The sequence below is a fragment of the Tinamus guttatus genome, unplaced genomic scaffold, assembly GCF_059628265.1.
Source record: "Tinamus guttatus ecotype Peru unplaced genomic scaffold, ASM5962826v1 Tinamus_guttatus_pri_ptg000383l, whole genome shotgun sequence".
NCBI classification, from domain to species: Eukaryota; Metazoa; Chordata; class Aves; order Tinamiformes; family Tinamidae; genus Tinamus; species Tinamus guttatus.
The window spans coordinates 1,049,745-1,069,283 of record NW_028288917.1 but is presented as its reverse complement, the minus strand read 5'-3'; the positions used below and the strand labels follow the sequence as shown (position 1 = coordinate 1,069,283).

At 38.4% G+C, this 19,539-nt stretch overlaps 1 protein-coding gene across 1 annotated transcript in view; it reads right to left on the bottom strand.

Moving 5' to 3' along the window:
- Positions 1-600: 600 nt before the first annotated feature.
- EIPR1 (EARP complex and GARP complex interacting protein 1) overlaps positions 601-19,539 on the bottom strand; it is a 59,197-nt gene continuing 40,258 nt past the window's right edge. Inside the window, exons 5-9 of the mRNA XM_088530596.1 lie at positions 19,383-19,482; positions 13,605-13,741; positions 9,948-10,115; positions 8,515-8,682; positions 601-921 (exon numbers count right to left, since the gene is read on the bottom strand). Coding sequence (XP_088386722.1) covers positions 747-921; positions 8,515-8,682; positions 9,948-10,115; positions 13,605-13,741; positions 19,383-19,482 — 748 coding nt within the window. The 3' untranslated portion in view covers positions 601-746. The remainder of the gene's footprint in view (positions 922-8,514; positions 8,683-9,947; positions 10,116-13,604; positions 13,742-19,382; positions 19,483-19,539) is intronic.

The window sequence follows — 19,539 nt, the reverse complement described above, 5'->3', positions numbered from 1 at the left end:
CAGGAGAGTGTATCAGAGATTTTGAGAAGATAAATAGTTTCCAATAACAACATACAGCACAAAAAGGCATTTAATTTGTGAATTACAGGAGGGTATGTTGTTGCTACTCCTATAAGGCTTAAATGAAAAGTATATTTAGAATGGACATTTTTCCTTCATAATGGACATTTTTGTTAGACAAACCAGGAGAAAAAATGTATAAAAGAACTGAAGTAAATTAAGGAAGCCTTTAAGACCATTCCCAACTGTATTTATAGCCATTACAGAGTGTGCCAAAATAGTTAATAAAATGTGGCCCTAGGTAAGAACAGAAGGCTGCTTGTATAGAAAAGAAGGAAGATAGAAGATTATTTTTGCAAATGGGTAGATCACTTCAGCTACATGCACCTACCTTCTCCCAGCTTTACATTGGCATAATGATAACATCTCTATAATTCACTATGTTAGAGTAAACCTGAAGTAATAAATCAATGGTAAAGTGCCCAATATATTGAGAAACACCATAACCCACAATTGCAAAGTGTTTATAAAAAAAACAACTAGCACAGCCTTAAGAAAATTGATCATATTTTCCAAGAAAAAAATACAAAAGTCAAAACCTGAAACATAAGTTTCTGTATTAGTACAGATACACTCCTTAACATTTATACTTAACAACAACAACAACAAAAACTTAAAAAAAGCCCAAAACAATACCTACCAATTCTGTACATCAAGATAATAATTTCACCAGTAATCAAAACAAATTATAACAAGATGTGATATTTAAGAGCTCTGGGAACCCTATTAATGACAAGTCTCCCATCATAACTTAAAGAGGCAAACAGCCATGGGTCTGCTGATGACCATTCAACTGCGTATACACTATCTTCATGTTCTTCATAGGTAGCTATTACACTGTCCTGAAGGGGCTCTTTACTCCTAAAATTAAAAAGAAAAAAAAAAAAGTAAGGATTGTCAACACATCTGATTGAAAAGGCTAAGCATCATAAACATATATAGATACACAAGCTACTATTTGAAGTATAAGACTGCAATGTTGGGCTCCAAGGAAGCCTCATTCAGAGGCTGACATGGGAACACACCTACGTTTTACAGAACATGGCCAAGTCAGGTCCAAGTTAAAGACTTCATTTGCTGTGACAAGTTATCTGTTATCATAGAGTCATAGAAAACTTAAGTTTGTAAGAGACCTCTAGAGATTATCTAGTCCAAGCCCCCTGCACACACAGGGTCACCTAGAACACGTGGCACACGGCTGCATCCAAGCAGGTTTGGAAGATTCTCAGTTTCAGTACAGTTTTGGGTCTGGCAGAAGCAATATGCTAAACACATCTCCCTCTAAAGCTACTTAAAGTACAGGGGCTGATTTAAATGGATTTAAAGGCACACTTTCTTCCTAATAGCTTTTCTCTCCGAATTGCAGGCTGTTCTCTAAACGCGAAGCAGCCCCTGCTCTGCTGGACAGGGCCTGCTCTGCAGCAGCAGCCTCCCGAGCCTGGTCCCAGCCTCCCGCTCACTCCAGAGGGTTTTGCTGCTATGGAAGTGAGGTGCCCCCGGCAGCCTCTGCCCTTTGCTGCTGGCCACAGGATGGACGTGTGCAGTGCTGCAATTACAGCACGTAGTGTTAAATATGAACGGCTTGCAGCTAGCCAGGCTAAGCCACTGTGAATCTAACATCACAGTTAAACTGAAGTGGAGCTTAATGAATAAACCTGAAGCAGTCTAATACTGCAGAATAGCCTCCAAGTTCCAGTTTCAAGGACTATGATCACCTACCTGTGCTGTTTCAGGTCAGCTAACAAAAAGAGGTCATAGCACAAACAACAGCCTCTAGATAATCACAGGATTATTTTGCAGTCCTTGCAAATACGTACTCGGGTACAAACCACCAGAGAGCTATAAACACACACACGCTTAGTCTCCTGCAAGGTGTTTTTCCAGCTCCCTGTTAACTGCCATGCCCGGGTAAGTGAAAGTTGGTCAGGTCCCCTGGCAGCACTCGCTCCACGCAGCGCTCACCCACTTAGCCGGAACTCCATCATTCCGAAGGCTGCAAACGTCTCCCTGGAGAAGCGGGAGCAACGTGCGGCGCTCATGGGCGCCAGGGGATGCGACCGACTTCCACCTAACCAGGAGGCTCCGTTAGCCAGAGGGTGGATAAACAAGGACAGATGAGCTTCTAGATTATGCTACTTTCTGTATGCTCGAAGTTGCTCTAGTGTTTCATTTCAATAATACAGTTCATCTAATTTAATTCATGAAAGTCATAGGGGAATGAGTGCTCAGGAAAGAAGCTTGCATTAGTAGATGAGCTACTGTTTGGCATTTCTGTTTACTACTAGAATTTTTAACCCTCACTTGTTATTGTCTATACACTCAATTTCTCCTTGGGGATGAAAGTAATTTTGTGCCTTCTTCTGTGCAGTTCTTCAGGCTGCTTGAGTTAGGTCCGTATCTGTGAGAACACTTTAATAAACTATTTGTGCATAAGAGACACTTATTGTGAGCCTGATAAAATACTTTATGCTAAAGGCTCAGGAACAATACAGAAGATCCAAAAGATGGTCTTTTGTCCATGAGCATCCTCTACAAACATGCTAAATGAAAATAAATTTGCCATTAAATTACATAATGAGTAACCCAATAAGAAAAACATAATTTAATTTCTGTATTTGGAAGATTTTTTTTTTTTTTTAAATCAGAAGGAACAAGGTTCCTTGGAGGATTTTTACAGCTGTTCAGCTTTTATGTCCCTGGACTGAAATTTTAAGTATTTACTCTCAATGGATTCAGAGTAGATGGGATGCTAGGATAGACAGATCTTAGGCAGGTTTTAGGAAAAGGAAAGGAGTTCAGAATCATAAATTGTTTCACTTAGGTAAGTTCTGAAACAGGAAGGGTACCAGAGAATGCGCATAAACATTCTTCTACTTCAATATCTGTAACTCGGGCTATTGCCAAAACACAGATATTTGTTTGTACATATAATTGATGGGATATAGATGTAAAAATGTAGTTGCTATGCTTTGATTAACGTAGTGTACCATAGGTGCAGTTGCTGCCTTATTGGCTCTGATACAGCAGTCTGGTTATACAGTATTTTGATGATAAACTTGCTAATTACTTGCTAATCATTGGCAAGCTCAGTAAACTAGTTTTTACTAGTTCTGAACTTACCTGTCCCTAAAAGTTTCTTTAGGTTCCTATTCTTCCATATTAAAGGAATTCTTTTCTGGACAGACTTAACTGCCATTCTCTCTCTTTACATGTGTTCTTGTATAGCATTAATTGACAGGGCATGAGCCTCTCAGATGCACAAGTACTCACAGTATTTCTTACTCTGGATGTGCAATCTCTATCTACAACCTCCATAAACGTGAAGACCTGTCAGAACTCAAACCGGACTGTTTCTCTCCCTACCGGCTTCTCCAGTGAAAAGAGAAGAGCTTTCATTTTGTCAGGTAACTTTGAGGTTAATTGTGTTACAGACTTGAGAGAGAAGCCTGTTAAGCCTTGGATAATTGTTTTAATGCAGAGAGCTGTTATTTCCAATTACCGCTCATGCTAACAACCACTTAAGTCTGCAGCGCTTGCAATTCTGTCTTGTCATCACCATGTTGAATAAAATACGTTTTTTCAGAGTCATTCCCAAAAAATCATTAATTCTTTGCCACATTCAATTTTAAATCCTCCTTCCCCTAAAACCTACTATAACACACATCTGATTCAGTAGACAGGAACACATATTGCAGCGTTCAAAATAAAACCTAAAGACCAAATAGCATAAAATCAGATTCTGAAACAAGCTCTGTGGATGCCCTTTCCCTTTCACTGAAGGACAGAACTTATCAAGTTTAAGGCCTCACTGCTGATAAGCTCAGGTAACACTATTTCTTCTCCTCTATTAAGGAAGACAGAATTCTTTATACTGGAACACAACTTCTACACCCAACAATTAGTCATTCATACAACTAATTAATATTTTTCTCCTCCCTCCAAAAAATAACAATAAAAAAAACTAGCCTTCTGCATAACTTATCCTGGGAGATATATGTTTTAATATAGTAGGTTCTCAAAGTTGTCCTATACACACACACACACACACACATATATATATATATATATACACACACACACACACACGCACACACACTAGGGGAAACCTACAGAGTCTTTAGAGCCAAAATACCCTAGGAATTGAAAACTGCTGCTTCCCTGGATTTGGCTGAGCTTCTACGACATCCAACTAGTAAAACCCAAAACACTGATATTATCCAACACAATTTAAGCTGTTTTAATTAACTGAGTCTGCCGGGCAATTCCACAGTGTAATCCTGTGTTTTCTAGATTTCTGAGACATAAATACCACAATAGAGTATCATCAAAACTCACACCATTAGCAGGTGTGTGAAAATACCCCAGAAGGCTGCCTTACCAAGGCTGTTTGGCAAACACTTCTCAGTGTATTAGGGCTGGCAAAGTCTGCTCTCCTCAAGTCACGGCCGTGCATACACGAGTTGTTAGACCACACAGTTCATACAGATTACAAAGAAAACATAACATCCTATTCACATGGCCCCTAAATCACACGTCTAAAGAAGTATTAAGCACCATCTCCTTTAGATGGATTTTGGAATGAAAGCTCTTTCTACAGAGAAGCCAGGCACCATTTTTGCTATGGTGCATCCCAATTGCTGAAGATGTTTCTGCACTACCTCAACAAAACACCCCGTACTGAGATGACCAGTCCTCTACATCCTTTAAAAGGCAAAAATGGGAGAAATCCTTAGATGTTAGATCTTGCCTTGCTCATGTAAAAGGACAGCATAGCTAACGTCTGTTGTGAGAAAGACAGAAGTATCTCTAAAAGCACAGGGCTTCAAGAAAAATGCTGATAAATCTATTTCCTAATGGGTTTTATTTCTTTTTGTCTATATAGGCTTTAGGCTTCTCCAAAAGAAAGGGATGAAACCTTTCCTTATTTAGTGCAAGAACACAATACGGGGCCATATTTCTCCTAGATGCTTTCCACAAAGGCCATATATGCTCAGGTAGCATGTTCTGGAACAGCTGAGAACACAGACAGTGAAAGAGAGATGAACATGGCTAGTGAAAACAGAATATCCCAAAAGGAAGAATCATAAGACTCCAAAGAGGATTCAGAAAGTGCTGAGGATCTTCTGAGTTGCAAACAGAGGCTGGAAGAGTACCCAGAGGATGCCTCATCTCCTTTTCACGTTTTTATAACCCTTCTTCTTGACTACGAGGGAAGGCATGATATGGGCTACGGAGACCTTAGCCATGATGTAGCATAGTTGCTCTTACATTCTTGACTGAGGCAAAAAACAACAACAAAAAAAGCAGCAGGAAAGAGAAAGCAAATAAGCTGCTCTGATCTGAGAACTATGACAAGGGATGGATCATTGTCCAACATCTTAGCTATAGCGCTTAGGCATATATGTTCTCGTCTCCAGAACAAAAACATATCCCCAAGGCATCAACACATATACGGACAAGTAGGCAAAGCAGAGACTCCAGTAAATAATAATTTCGTACTGAAAAGAGAAAACACCACTCTTCACTGCTCAAGAAATATACTAAAAAAACCCTCTAAATAATTACTCTTCAAATTGTGAAGCTTAAGATGCAGGCATTTATTACAGAAAATTTGGCAAGAATAAATGTGTGAGTAGATCATTTGCATAATTCTACATTGTAGCGATTCGGGTTTAAACAGAAATGTCAATGTATTTCTTGTCTGGAAATAAGTGCATTAAAAAAAAAGAAAATCTATTCAGAAGTATACTAAAAATTAACAAAAGGCTCAAGAGCTCAAAAGCCTTGGCACTTCAGAATAGTACTACAAGTCAGTAGTCAATACAGGATTTTGGCTGAGAAAAAATGAAAAAAATAACATTAAACAAGAACAAAATTTTCCTTAACATACAGAGAATTTTGTTCATACTGTTGAGTAGGAATATCTGAATTTGAAAATGGGAAAAATATTAGGCAAGAACAACCTCCTTGTGAAAAGAATTTGGTCACTCAGTCTGAGAATGACTGTTTCAATAAAACAGTTGCATAGACTCTTCCTCCTCTTCTTCGTGTTCAAGTAGGATCTTGATTTTTTTTTTTAATTTCTCAAGATGCTATTCAATAGGTATTGAATAGGAATTGAATAGGTCTAAAATGCATACAAGCAAAAACCTCATGTTACACAGAGCACGCTGTACCCGTGGAATGATGGAACAGACTTTTCAATGAGGTTTCTAGGAGGGAAACTGCTACTAAAGTTTAAATATTTTGCACTAGTAGTTAACTAACAAGAAGTGTTTAAGAACAGTATCTTGTTGTTATGCCCAGATTCATTAGCGCACTCAAAGCTCAACAGACATTCACCTGCCCGCAGCTCAAGGCTGGCAAGCTCCTTGGAAGCATCCTCCTGCTCACACGTATGTTAAATTCATAAAGAGAGAAAAGAAAAGAGCAGCACCTCGCAAACAAAGCCATGTGAGAGGCTAACGCTTGCACGGCTGAGCGGTGAGGAGCAGAGGTTTCGGAGGCGCCGGCGGCAGCGAGGGCGCTCGCGCAGCCCCGGGGAGCGGTGACACCGCAGCAGCACCGCGCGCCGCTCACAACGGGGCCACCACGGATCTCACGGCCAAAGGCAAAGAGGGTTCCACTGGTGTTACAGCCTGGAGCGTTCCTGCTTTCAACAACCGCTACTCTAGAACAGTCACTCGCACGTTAGTGACGCAGCCTACGCGTCCACAGGCAGTGGAAAGAGGTAGCTGACTGCAGCTACTCAGCTGGTAACTGACTGCACAACATCTGTCCGAGCACTATCTACCTAGACCCTGCTACCTACTTTAATACATTCCCACCATATATATGTATAGGATACATACTCTTTTCTTTTTTTCTTTCTTTTTTTTGTTTGTTTTTTGTTTTCTCCTCTCTTTATATAATAAATGTAACACAAATGAATAAACTTCAGAATCCAGTTGAGGATAAGGAATCAAAAGGGATTTTAGATTTACAGGGCTTTGCTTTAGGTACATCAGCAGCACATAGGTACTTCCATAACACAACTTTCTAAGCACCTAGTGTGATCTTCCAGCACTCGCATCAACTTCTTATTACAGACATTTTGTACACTTACGATTAACACCACCTATGTGGGATACCTTCTTTTTTAATATTCAGCAAGAAAAAATATATATATTTCTAAATCTCTTATGGGAAGCTAAAGCGTCAGAATTATTTGGAGCAAAGTTACATCTTTATTAATAAAATAAAGGTGAAAGAGTAACCCTAAAAAATGTAAATAAAAAACTCTAGATAAAGTATATGTTGCTTTCAACTAGAACATCCAGCAAAGAGTTGTATAATTGAGAAATCTTTTTGTGATCTCTTTATTCCTCATTCCATTTGATTTGTTTCTTCATTAAAAAAAAAACAACACACACAGGTCTGGAGATATTCTATTTCATTCTGGACATTACGTGTATTAAAATAATCAAGCAAATTTAACAAAACAATTGCTCAGCTCGGACATGGAGCACATATATATTTACAGCTACAAAGAACAGACGAACACATTAAAATCCAGTGGCCTCTAAATATTTTACAAGACTTTCTGCATCACCAGGGTCATTTTGCGAAGGAAAACAGAGCACCTCTGCTCAATATCACCATATAAGGTAGCTGTAAAGACAGCAGGTGTCCTGAGTCCTTATCTCATACACAGCTCCTTGTATATAGGTATATGTTCATACAAAAGAGAAAAACAAACATCACATTTTACCATTAAAAATAAATGGCACAGAAAATGGAAGATGAAAAATAATTATTTTGCCACCTTAGTTAAGTCTTTATTAAATAAGAAAATACACATGCAAATGTGCAATCTTCACATACCCAGAGAGAAAGGTGCTTATAAATAAATGCAGTGATGTTAAACCCTCCTCTACCAAGAGAGCTGCAAACAGACTTCTGTCTTATTTGAAATAGAACTAATGAGTTCTTAATTTCTTAAGTAGGCAGAAATTTCGAAGGAAAAATTTACGCAACTTAATAATACAGTATGTCTGACTGTAGATCATGGCTACAGTGAGGATGTTTTCTAAAGATAAACATATGGAAACCACAAAATCTGATTTCCAGCTCTCATGTAATGCAGATGATTCAATATGTACGTGCGTGACCTGATCCAGATTCCCTTCGGAGTGAATCTATTCACCAATACAACCGCGTTCAGGACTCAGCCTCAGCATCCCCATCCCCTTGATGCCAGGGAAGACACAACGACTGGGCCAGTTAGCTTTTAACAGTGGATTATACCCAAGAGTTGAGGCAAATCGGTAGAGAAGAAGGTATAAAGTAGCAATCAGAACTACATACCTGATAGGCCTGTACACAAAAATCCTAGTTGGTAAAGAATAGCATGTTAATCATTACGAGGAAATGACAAACCATAAACGTTAGAATAAAACCAAGGAAATTTCATACTTCTCTTCCTGTTGGTGGTCCTCTGGGTCACTTAGTTCATCATCATCCACCATATGCCCAAATGGTTCAGAAGAAATTGATACCATGTTAGACAGGATAACTCGGCTATCGCTGCTTCCTGTAAGGATCAGCTGGTCGTGAGAGTGATTGTATCTGACACTCCAGACCCTGAAAAAGGAATTCGGAACAAATAAAAACAAAACCAGGCGGCGATTCTTGGCAGGTCACACCGCAACGCTTCTTAAACGACTTGACTTTGAATAACATGACTGAAATTCATCTTCAGTTTCAATATGATAAATGCACATAGAAATGACATGCCTCAGTCCAAAGACTGGCTTTTTTCCTCTTCGTTAGAATTTTAAGCTTTCATGCAATTTGATTTTCTATAGGGTATTTTTAAAAATCAACAAATAAGTTTTGAGGAAAAAAAAACTCAAAAACAAAAGCCACCATTGAGTGCTATCATTCCTTGAGGGCATGTGTCAGTTCATTGTTTAATACGTCAGATGAATATTTAAGTTCTAAATACAAAAAAAACCCCAAAGCAAAGATACGGATTAGAAGTAACCTGTTAAACAAAATCTGAAAACATCCTCAGAGTAAAAAATTACAATACTCTAAAACAAAAGTAGGATTATTTTTCTCTTCAATTTTATATTTTGCATATTAATACTAAATGTCTCATGGTCCTTGCTTTACTATTTTTTTTTTTGAGATGATTAAAATAAGTTTATGAGCTGCTTCTGTTAACTGACATCCTCACACCATTCAATCTAGCTTCAGGGTCCGGATTTTTTTTTTTTTTTTTTTTTGCAATTTTTTTGCAAGAATTACTCCAGCTCGAATTGTATAAAATATGAACTGCTCCTCTTTTCTTAACCATGTAAGACTGCAAAGGCCAGACCAGATAATCTCAGTGCGTCAGCCACAGGTTCTCAGTATCATCTTGGAAAATAAAACATCTCACTTGCATATTTGGGGATCCTAGGGGATGCAAGTTGCACGACGAAAGCAGGGGCTGCCTTGTCAAGCACCCCAGTGCTCTACAGGAGGGAGACAGGGGCAGTTCAGTTCCATAACCAAGAACTCAAGGGCTTTTGGGTTATGTTAGGTGCAGCAGGTGAGGCTCAAGCTGGGCAAGCAGAGATGTATCCCACCTGGTCCCTACAGGCAGGCTCGGGGCCCTGCCCTGTCTCCCGGCATTTTTAACAACCCTTTCTTGTCAACAAGACTAACAGTGTCTATAATCTTCATTTGCAATCACACAAGAAGCATCAACACATTTAAAACACTCTTCTGTGCAGAAAAATTATTGTTCACAATAGCACAAATGCAGCTTATTTGCACTGTTGCTAAAGAGCAAAATAATTAGCTGAACAAGTTGCATAAGCCATCCCCCCAGAAAACAGCATGCAGGTAATTTGTGCTACCAGTGGGAATGGTCCTCCAGTGACTTCACCGGTTCCGTGACATTTCTTGTGTCCCAGAATTTCACCTTGCAGTCATCTCCACAGCTAGCCAGGTAGTACTGTTTATTGGGATTAAAGTCTAGGTCTCGTACCAGCTGCCCATGTGCATTTTCTATGCAATATATCTGTCTGTAAAACACATTAAAAAAAATTAAATGGCCTATAAAAAGCTAACTGCACTCAACTGACAAGAATCTGTTTCCCTGGAAACTTGTATAATCCCTTTAGCACCAGCAAACCTAGAGCTCCCATTGCCAGCATTTAGTTGGGGGAAATCCCAGCTGTTAACAGCAGAGACATGTATAGATTGCTCGTTCTGCTTCCAAGCTTTGCTCTTTACTTGTTTCTGTTGGAATTTGGAGCTAAAAGCAAACATGAGATCCAGACGATACTAGCACAGCTCTCTATCCAATGTGCAATATTTTTTGATAACAGCTTCTCTAAACCTAAGTAGTTAGACTTAGGTCTAACTTATAAACAGACTTAGGTCTATGTATGAGATTGAGCTCTACCTATATGAAAAGCTGAGATACAGGACTATAGATCTGAAAACCTGCTTTTTATTATTGCCTTATTTTGAAGCCATCTTCTTAGACTCTGACATTTATTATGAATTCACCTGTGGCACTTAAACTATTCAGCCATGCTCGTACTCAGCCCTCTAGACTACTTCAGGAAACACGTGCAGTGCCAACAAGTCCGGCATCCTCGCTCAAAACACGGCTGTTCCATCAGTGACTCACTACTACATCCTACTAAACTTGCCTGCCTTGTTTCTGCTATCACCAGTTTACTACAGAAAGACATCTGTGATGAGTACACAGCCTTACCACTGCTTTATTAAATGACTGTATTTGCTCCTATGTCTGCTTTCAAAGTCAGTATCTAGCAAAACTCTGCCTTGCTTTGACACTCTCCTACAGGCTTCACTAGGACATAACAATAGTAAGAGTAGTCTTAGTATTACTAGTGAAAAATATTTTTCTTCTTTCTTGGTTGGCTGAAACCAAAACTTTAGGCTTCTTGGATCATATACAGATTTGCTAGTCAAGACCTGGGAGAGGAGTCTCTTGCTGTTAGCAGCTACTTACTATTACAAAGCAAAATAGCCCCATAAGGAGTGACTCCAGGTGCCCTACGCTAACCACTATGCTGGCAACTGCAGCAGTTACTTGGGGTAGAGGATGTCGCCTCGATACCGATCTTCGAGACTCTTCTCTGAATGTGAGAGACTAAGGATATCACCCAGGAGTGCCTTTCTGCTTAGCTATCCTGGGGTCTGAACTTTGCATTTCATTTTGGCTTCTTGAAATGTCTTTATGGGCACACCTGGAAAGTCTCTAGCACGCTCGCAGCAGGACAGCATTTCTCCCCAGCCCTTTCCCTTTGCTCCTTGTTGCACTGCTCAGAGCCGTGTGTCAGGCTCCAAAGGGAAACGCCATCCGCAGGCGCCCCCAACCCAGCCACGGCTGCCCTCAAAGCCTCTATCCCAACTTAAATGGCTTAGTCTGACCACTTGATCCCTTTCCTTCCCAGAGAGGAATATTCTCTTTCCTTCCATTCTATCATCTGACCACACAGCAATATTTCCTATACTGAACTCCCACTTATGACACATACTAAGGTCAGGGCACATCCCAGCCCGCCCCCCCCCCTTTTTTTTTTTTTTTTTTTTTTTAAATAAATACTGCTCCACTTTCTCATGTCCTTTTTCCTCTGGATTTTTTTTTAAATGATTGAAGTCTGTATTTCCCCAATATAATTATCTCTCAGAATCCATCCAGCCTCACTTCTGTCCTCCCTGCTTTACAAGCACTTTTCTGATTGAATTTACTAATGATTGCTTCCCAAGCTGGCAGCCTTTACCACAACCTCCTGTTCTTTTCTTCCTTTGTTTGCTACATTTAATACCATATATTTCATTTATCCTACAGCTTTCATAACTGCACCCTCATGTTTCTATTCTGGCTACTTCTCTAGTATCTCTCCTTTTTTAATTCTCTGTTATAGCAGGTTTTTTGACCTTGGCTTTCTCTCATTTTTTCTGCTTACTCTGCTGTGGTTTATTCTGCCATGATTTTAAACTCCTATCTCTCGCCTAACTCGTCCTTATCAGACAGTTGCATCATTCTAGACACGTTACAGTGCAATTGCAGACTAGCCTTATTTTTATCATGTATTTTTCAAGAACGCTGCAAACAACTCTTTGGCATAGCCTCCTACTCCTACATTATTTCAAGAGCTATCTAATCAGAGCTTCACTTAATTAAAATGGTGGGGGTTATTTCTTTTAACCAAACCACGTTTACCTTGCAGCTTTTATACATGTTACTGTGAGGATTCATTTAACACAGTAATGATATACTTCTTTTTTCCTAAAGGGGATAGAGTATTGAACAGACTTATTATATGCAAAAAAAAAAAAAAGAAAAGAAAAAGAAAAAAAACAGGTATTTAATATTTTCTACTTAAAAACACAGCCTTAATCTTCAAGTCCGATTACTACATGCTAAAATAGGACAACTATAAAAACAATACAAAGAGAAAGTTTAGAGAAAAAGCTTTCTCCTCCGAGGACTTTTTTGTATGCTTCATTTGAAACAGTCTTGGACAGGCACATGCACACACATATATATATATGAAATTAGAATTTTACATATCCTTTTACAGACCAAAACAGCATGATCAAAACAGGTGACGGGCATACAAGAAGCAACTTTTAAATGAGTATATTTGTATTTTTTTTAGTTTTTGTTTAATTAACTAAACCTTTTTGGCAGAAATACACATGGCTGACAAGCACAGGGATTTATTACCACACTCTCATGCTGGCAGGAATCACAGAAGTAGATTTAAAGTCATACCCCTTTAAGGCAACAAAAGTTATTACAAGACATCCGTCTTCTCAGTTTCGTGATAAATTACTCTGTGCTAAGGGGATAAAGGGTATCTTAAAAAAGCTTGCACAGGCTTTAGTAGCCATGGTAACAGATGTGCACAACATCACTCCTTTGCTTATCAAAGGCACAACTAAGCAGGGGGAAGACACCTTATTTGGTATATACAAAGCTTTAATTGATCAGCCATGATTTTGATAGCTTCAGTAGTTACGTGAAACTAGTATGTCACAGTCTTTAACACTGCATACCCTTTGTTAAAGATCAGAAAGTGAAGAAAATACTGAGAAATTACCCCAAAGATTAGAGTTACCTTTAAACATTGCACTGTTCAGACATTTCGTAGCATAGTAGCATAGTCAGGACTAATCTTAAACATCAATTTTCAGGTTGAACTACAAAACAGCTTCATCGGCTAATACTTAGGTATTGTACTAATCACCTTGGGATGACTACACAGTTCAACAAAACCTGACATACAAGTTAAGAGTTAAAACTGATGGGAAAAAAATGGAGGAAATCTACTAAGCTGCGAGTACATCAGCTACGAAAGCCATACCCTTATGGGCAAATGCTCCCCTTATGAGCAATAGCCTTGCCACATTTCTAACTATCAACAAAACATCAGGAACAATGAAAATCCATTTCCACAGGATAGTGACATTCCCCTCTTCCTTTTCTTTAAAAAAAAAAAAAAAAAAAAACTGCAATTTTTCCTTACTTCATGGTTCGTGTATCCCATCCTCGAACATTCGTGTCGTTGGCTGTTGCAATCTGTGTGCAATTGTGGTGAGGGCTCCATCGCCCTGATGTAAATTTCAATTGCCCTCTCCCTTCCAAGGCTGTAGAACTAGAGAGCTGAACAAGACAGAATAAAGCCAGTGATATTGGCAATGTAAATACAAATTAAAGTACTTGCAGTGAAAACGAAAACTGGCCCATGGCCTACTGCTTCACATGTGAAATTTTATCAAAAAACTAAGATAAAAGAATTTATCTTAGAAACCAGATATTTATCAAAGAAAATAAATACACCGCTACCTTCAAAGTACAACATGTTCAGAAGTACTAGAAGTACTGTGGCTCTTTTTAAGCAAAAAGAAACAGTTCGGGTTATTTGTTCCAAATATTAGATAGACAATGGGGATTGTAGCTGGCTCAAACAGACAAACAACCCACCCACTTAGTTTCGTGAATACTTAGAAGACGCACAGAGTAAGTCGTCTTTCCATGTCAAAAAGCTAATTTTCATCCTCAGGAACAGAATTCTAGCTTTGAAGAGTATCCAATAAAAGGCATTACAGCCTTATAGGGTGGAGGGAGGTCACCACATACATGGCTATTCATTTAATAGCAGCCTCAAGATTACAGATCTGAAGACTGTGAGAATAAAAGGTTTCAGTTCCAAAACAAGGCTTGCACAGAGAAGCATGTCATGAGCAAGGAGCTCTCTGCCTCCACATGGATAACAGAAAGGAGTTATGAATGAATTGGCTTGAAGGTGGAAGGCAAGTTGCCCTCCAAGTCCATGTGAGCATGGAGAGAGAAAAAAAACAAACCGCAGGCACGGTTAGTTATTGAAATGTTGGTTACTGAAATCTAACATTTCATACTGGGAGTGGGGGGTGGGGGGAAAAACTCAAACATTTCCCTTTTAAATGGAACTAAAGTTTATACACCTTCCAAGGGGCGAGGCGGATGACTTGGTCATCTCACAAAAAAAATAAGTTATTGCATAGTTCACATTTAAAATGTTTCATTTCATATTTCAAATGTTTCATTGAGATGCATTTTGCACCCAAGCGGATTACTGCACGGGTTCTCTCTGGATCGCTTGTCTCCTCTTCCCTATTCTTCCCACATCGGAAAGTATTCTATTAAATAACCATATTGGTAAGTTAAGAAAACACTCCGTACTCACAGCAGAAATACTCAACTTTGATAGATGAAGCAAGGGCTAAACATACGTAACACTTGCATAAAATTTAACTAAAAACAGAAGAATATGCTGACAATAAGCTAAAGACTCTGCTTAAATATATTTGTACATAACTCCCATGCCTGTTTCTTTATCTTGCTAAATTATTGTTAAATTCCACTATATCTTTTTCACTTAACAGCTCTTCCATCACTGATGTCTATGCTGCCAAAGATGAGAAGTTTTCTAAGACTTTTCTGAAGAGTCCACTTTTTAAAAATATGAGAGTGCCTGCAAAGCAAGGCCGTATCTCAGTGAATGATACAACACTGTGACTAAACCTACTCCTCTAGCAACACTCTCTCTCAAGTACAAATAGTGTCTGAAAACCTTTCTACAACGTGCAGGTTATTAATATGACGAGAAATATTTTGTAGGCCACATCTCCCAGACTCAATATAATAAAACAAGCCGCACCGTTCTGGTTTTTGACACACGCTACATTTCAGGCACAGAAGAACATGCAGAACTTGAATGGATCATCTCAAAAAACAGACTTCAGTTTCTTTAGTTGGTAACCTTGGCCAAGCAAAGCTCAGATAAAGGTGTGTAGGGGAGGAAGCAAATCTTAATACTGTCAGGAAAAAGAATACAACGAGTATCTTGCAAAATCTGTTTTTGGAGACAGAATATCACACCCAAAACATAACTTAGGGAAAACACCTTTGTAAACAGGAGATATTTTCTCCAGCATTGTAGACTTTAAGAAGTGTCTCTCTATTTTAACTTTTAATCAAGCAAACTATTTCAAAAAAGTTGATTCTCTTCAGATAAAAGATAGAACAGTGAGACCATAACAAATATCTTGCACTTTATTTAAAAAAAAAAAAAAAAACACACAGAAGAACAGGACACATGTAGCATTTGCCAAGTCATTCTGCTCTTCCCCTGCAATCCTTGAGCACTTGTAGGATTGCATGGTATCTCTTCTCATACGGAGGGCCAGATAGGCCTACAGCCAAGTTCCCAGTCAATTCATGAGACTTTTTTTTTTTTTTTTTTTAAATTAAATAAAGCCATATCCCAAAATTACACCCAGAAAGGACCTGCATCGTATAAAAAGATATTTAAAGTAGAAGAAAATATCTTACATAAGAGGAAATCTTTATGGACAGAAGGTATCTCTGTAAGTTTAAGTTACAAGAAAGGAATTTATAGGAAATGAAGCTGGTAATTTAGAATCATAAATGCAAGCTCAAAGAAAAACAAAAGGTAGCCATAGCTTTAATTTATGCCTGAATATAAAAAGATGTAGCTGAGCTTTCTTCTTTAGCTTGAACTTTTCCTTCTACTTCTTTTAGAAGAGTTGACAGGAGGCAAGTAAAACATGACAGAAGCCTAGGCATTAATCTTACATGAGGGTTTGGCCTTGTGCTGTCCAGAAAACAAGGACGAACATCTGTAAGGGACTCACTGTTAATATCACAATTTATATATTTTAAAAAATAACAACAAAAACAACAAGTAATTTATATGATGAAAAAAGATAACAAATACAAGTGATCTATTGCCTATTCTTAGGCAACACTCTTGCATTGTGCATGGACTCCGATTTTCGAAAAAAGGGCCTGGATAAAATGAAACTTGAGCAGTATAAAATGGTTAACAGATTACAGCTGGATTTGACACTGTGCATAAGTGCTTTGGTGGATCCGTGCCTAAAGCTGTTGACACAGGAACAATAAAAAGCATAGGCTCCTGATACATCAGAACTGCATGAGGACAATTATTTAAAAGCAAAAGAAAAGGTTCTGAGAAAATCAAAGTAAATGTCATGTGCTCAGGACAGAACTGTACACAGTTGTCATCCTCAAGGAAGGAAAGGTTTTTACAAAAGCAAAATAACTGAAATATTAAAATCTATCCCAGCTTTGAAGGATTGTTTTATACATATTCATATGAAATCATCAATTAGTTCAACACATTCTAATAATACACAATAAAACATCGGTAAGAACTGAGATGCTACCTTGTAGGCTTCATATTTTTCCCTCGTAAGGACTAAATTGGAAGGAGGAAAGGATAGACAGAATCCTTAAAACACACTATTGGAAAGTATCCAATATATTTGCTTTGAACACTTCCTTTGGAGTCTACAATGGCCACTGTTTTAAATGGAATGTCTGCATGGACCGTAGCTTCAGACCAGCAAAATCATTCTTACATTCATAAGCTACGTAGTTAGAGCTGAATGTCATGAAGCAAAAGAAGGGTAGAATTACTAAACTTTGTCAGGGACCAGAATGAGTAGTACAGTCAAGTGGTAAAAGCACTGACATGAGAGCAAAGACTCCTATAACTCCTATCATGTATTTCTGGATTATCCAAATTGCCATTTTTATCAATGCACACAGGCTGAAATTTTGGAATGCAGAATTTTCAAGGTACATATATTTCAAGATTTTTCCCTAGAACTATGCCAAAGTTTGAGAACTCCTTCATGAGAGGACATAAAGATTATAGTTGGCTTTATCTCATCTGATTAATACCAGTATTACCTATAAGGGATACGTCTCCAAAAAAAAAAAAAAAAAAAAAAAAAAAAAAAAAAAAAGCTGTTGAAATGGGTTCTTCCAATGGGAAGATCATTGTTGCACAACTTAATGAATACTTCTTAACTTCTGAATTTTATTCACAAATATTTGTGCGACAAAATAAGGAGCTAAATTTTGAGGGAAGGAACAATAAAAGATATTTACCTGAAAATGGCAGATTTTTGTAAATAAGTCTCAAGCAAAATAACATAACACAGAATAAAGAATATGTCATTTATTAGAAGATCCAGAAAATCTGGCTTCCAGCTGGACTTTGTGCCTCTGATTACAACCATCTGAGCCTAGCAATTAAGGAGTTAGTGAAAACTGACTTTATCTATACTATATTTCATATTTCTCTATAAGGATGCATGGAATTCATATCGAAAGTCTTAATTCAGCTGAGACAAACGGCATCCACTGCTCCTCACTCACCAAACCATTCATCTCATTAGATTAGTTAGGAATTGTTTGTCCTTTGTAAATCCATGCTGATGAGCCTCAATTACCTTCCTGTTCTTCTTCACATGTCTATTACCAGTACCCAGAATTAGTTGTTCCATTGCCTTCCCAGGGACCAAGGTAAGGTTTTGTGCCATGGACCCTCCTACTTGCCCTTCCAAAAGGGGAGGCTGACATTTGTTCTTTTCCAGTCTTCAGTAAACTTCCTCCGGCACGATGGCTTGATCCTCTTTCACCAAGGACAAGCCTTCCTGCTGGTCTCAGGGCTTTCCTGAAGGCCACTTTCACCAGGAAATACAGAAGAGGCATGGAGGTACCAAAGCCTCTTCGTGTCCTTTGACACCAAGGCCTGTGTTCCACTCAGCAACAGGCCCACATGTTTGAAGCCTTTTCTTGTTGCCCTCCACGACCCTCACCAGATTCCCTTCCAGATAGTCGTGGCTTTCCTAACCCAATCCCTGAGTGCTTGGTGACATCTCTATACTCCCCCTGGGCACCTGACCCCTTATATGCTTCCTTTTTATGTTTCAGTTTAGTCAGAAGGTCTTTGTTTGTACCTCAACATTGAGGCTGAACAAACTGGTAACAACTTCAGGCCTCATCTATTTAGGCACAGTCAGATGGCACCACATGAGAAAGTTCAGAGAAACAGTGTTTTGCCTCCAGGAAACTGCTAGTTGAAAAATCTGATCCCAAAACACCTAAGAAACTACAACTGAACAAGTGAAAGTTAAGAGTTAATTCAAGAATTCAGCCAAATAACAACAATGATACAACCAGTCTCCACTTCTAAGGCCAAGCACAAAGCAAGGATTCTGTGCACAACCATTCAAGGATTTCTGCATACAATCCACACCAGTGTACTTAAATGAACGGACTTTTGTTGATTATCTATAAAAGGCAACATAATCAGACTGAAATGCGCATCAACAGCACCCTATTACTTATGATACTGAATAACACAGAAGATAAATTTATTAACAAATTAAGTTATCTAAATATACCTTAAGGTAGTAAATTAATACTGAGCATTCAACGCAGTGCACAGCAAGCAGACAACTTGGTTTTATGCATACACCAAGGGATTTTAAGTAGAGGGGTGTGAAACCAACACAGTTTAATATACTAGTACAGAGAATAATACTTTTTATACAAGCCAGTAATATTTTATAGACCGTTAATCATTACCTAAGTTAGATAAGCTTCTACTTCACTGATCTAGGGTTTCCCTTAGCCCATACTGATCAAGGTGTCATTGCTTTGCTTTAGATTGTTTGCTCTAGAATCCACAGGATAACTATGAGGAAGAAAAATACATAACTGCCAACCAAGTTACCTTCTTTGAAATACCCACATTCAATATAGCTCTCATTTCTCCCACCCATGTTCAAGTCAACGCATCCCATCAAGAACAATATTTTTAAGAGTCTTTAAGGAAAGGGTAGCTAAAAGACTAACAAACTTCACATTGTTATGATTTATAATATATTTAAGTACATAATCATTTGTTAATATTTTTTCTTACCACAGCTTTGGCTGAACTTTCTTGCAAATCCCACAATAATATGTTATTATCAGCCAGTGAAATAATTCTTTTACCGTCTCCCATTGGTTCCCACATAACGCTGTAAAACAAAAAACAGAAAATGGAAAACAAACCAACATTAAAAACAGCAGAATTT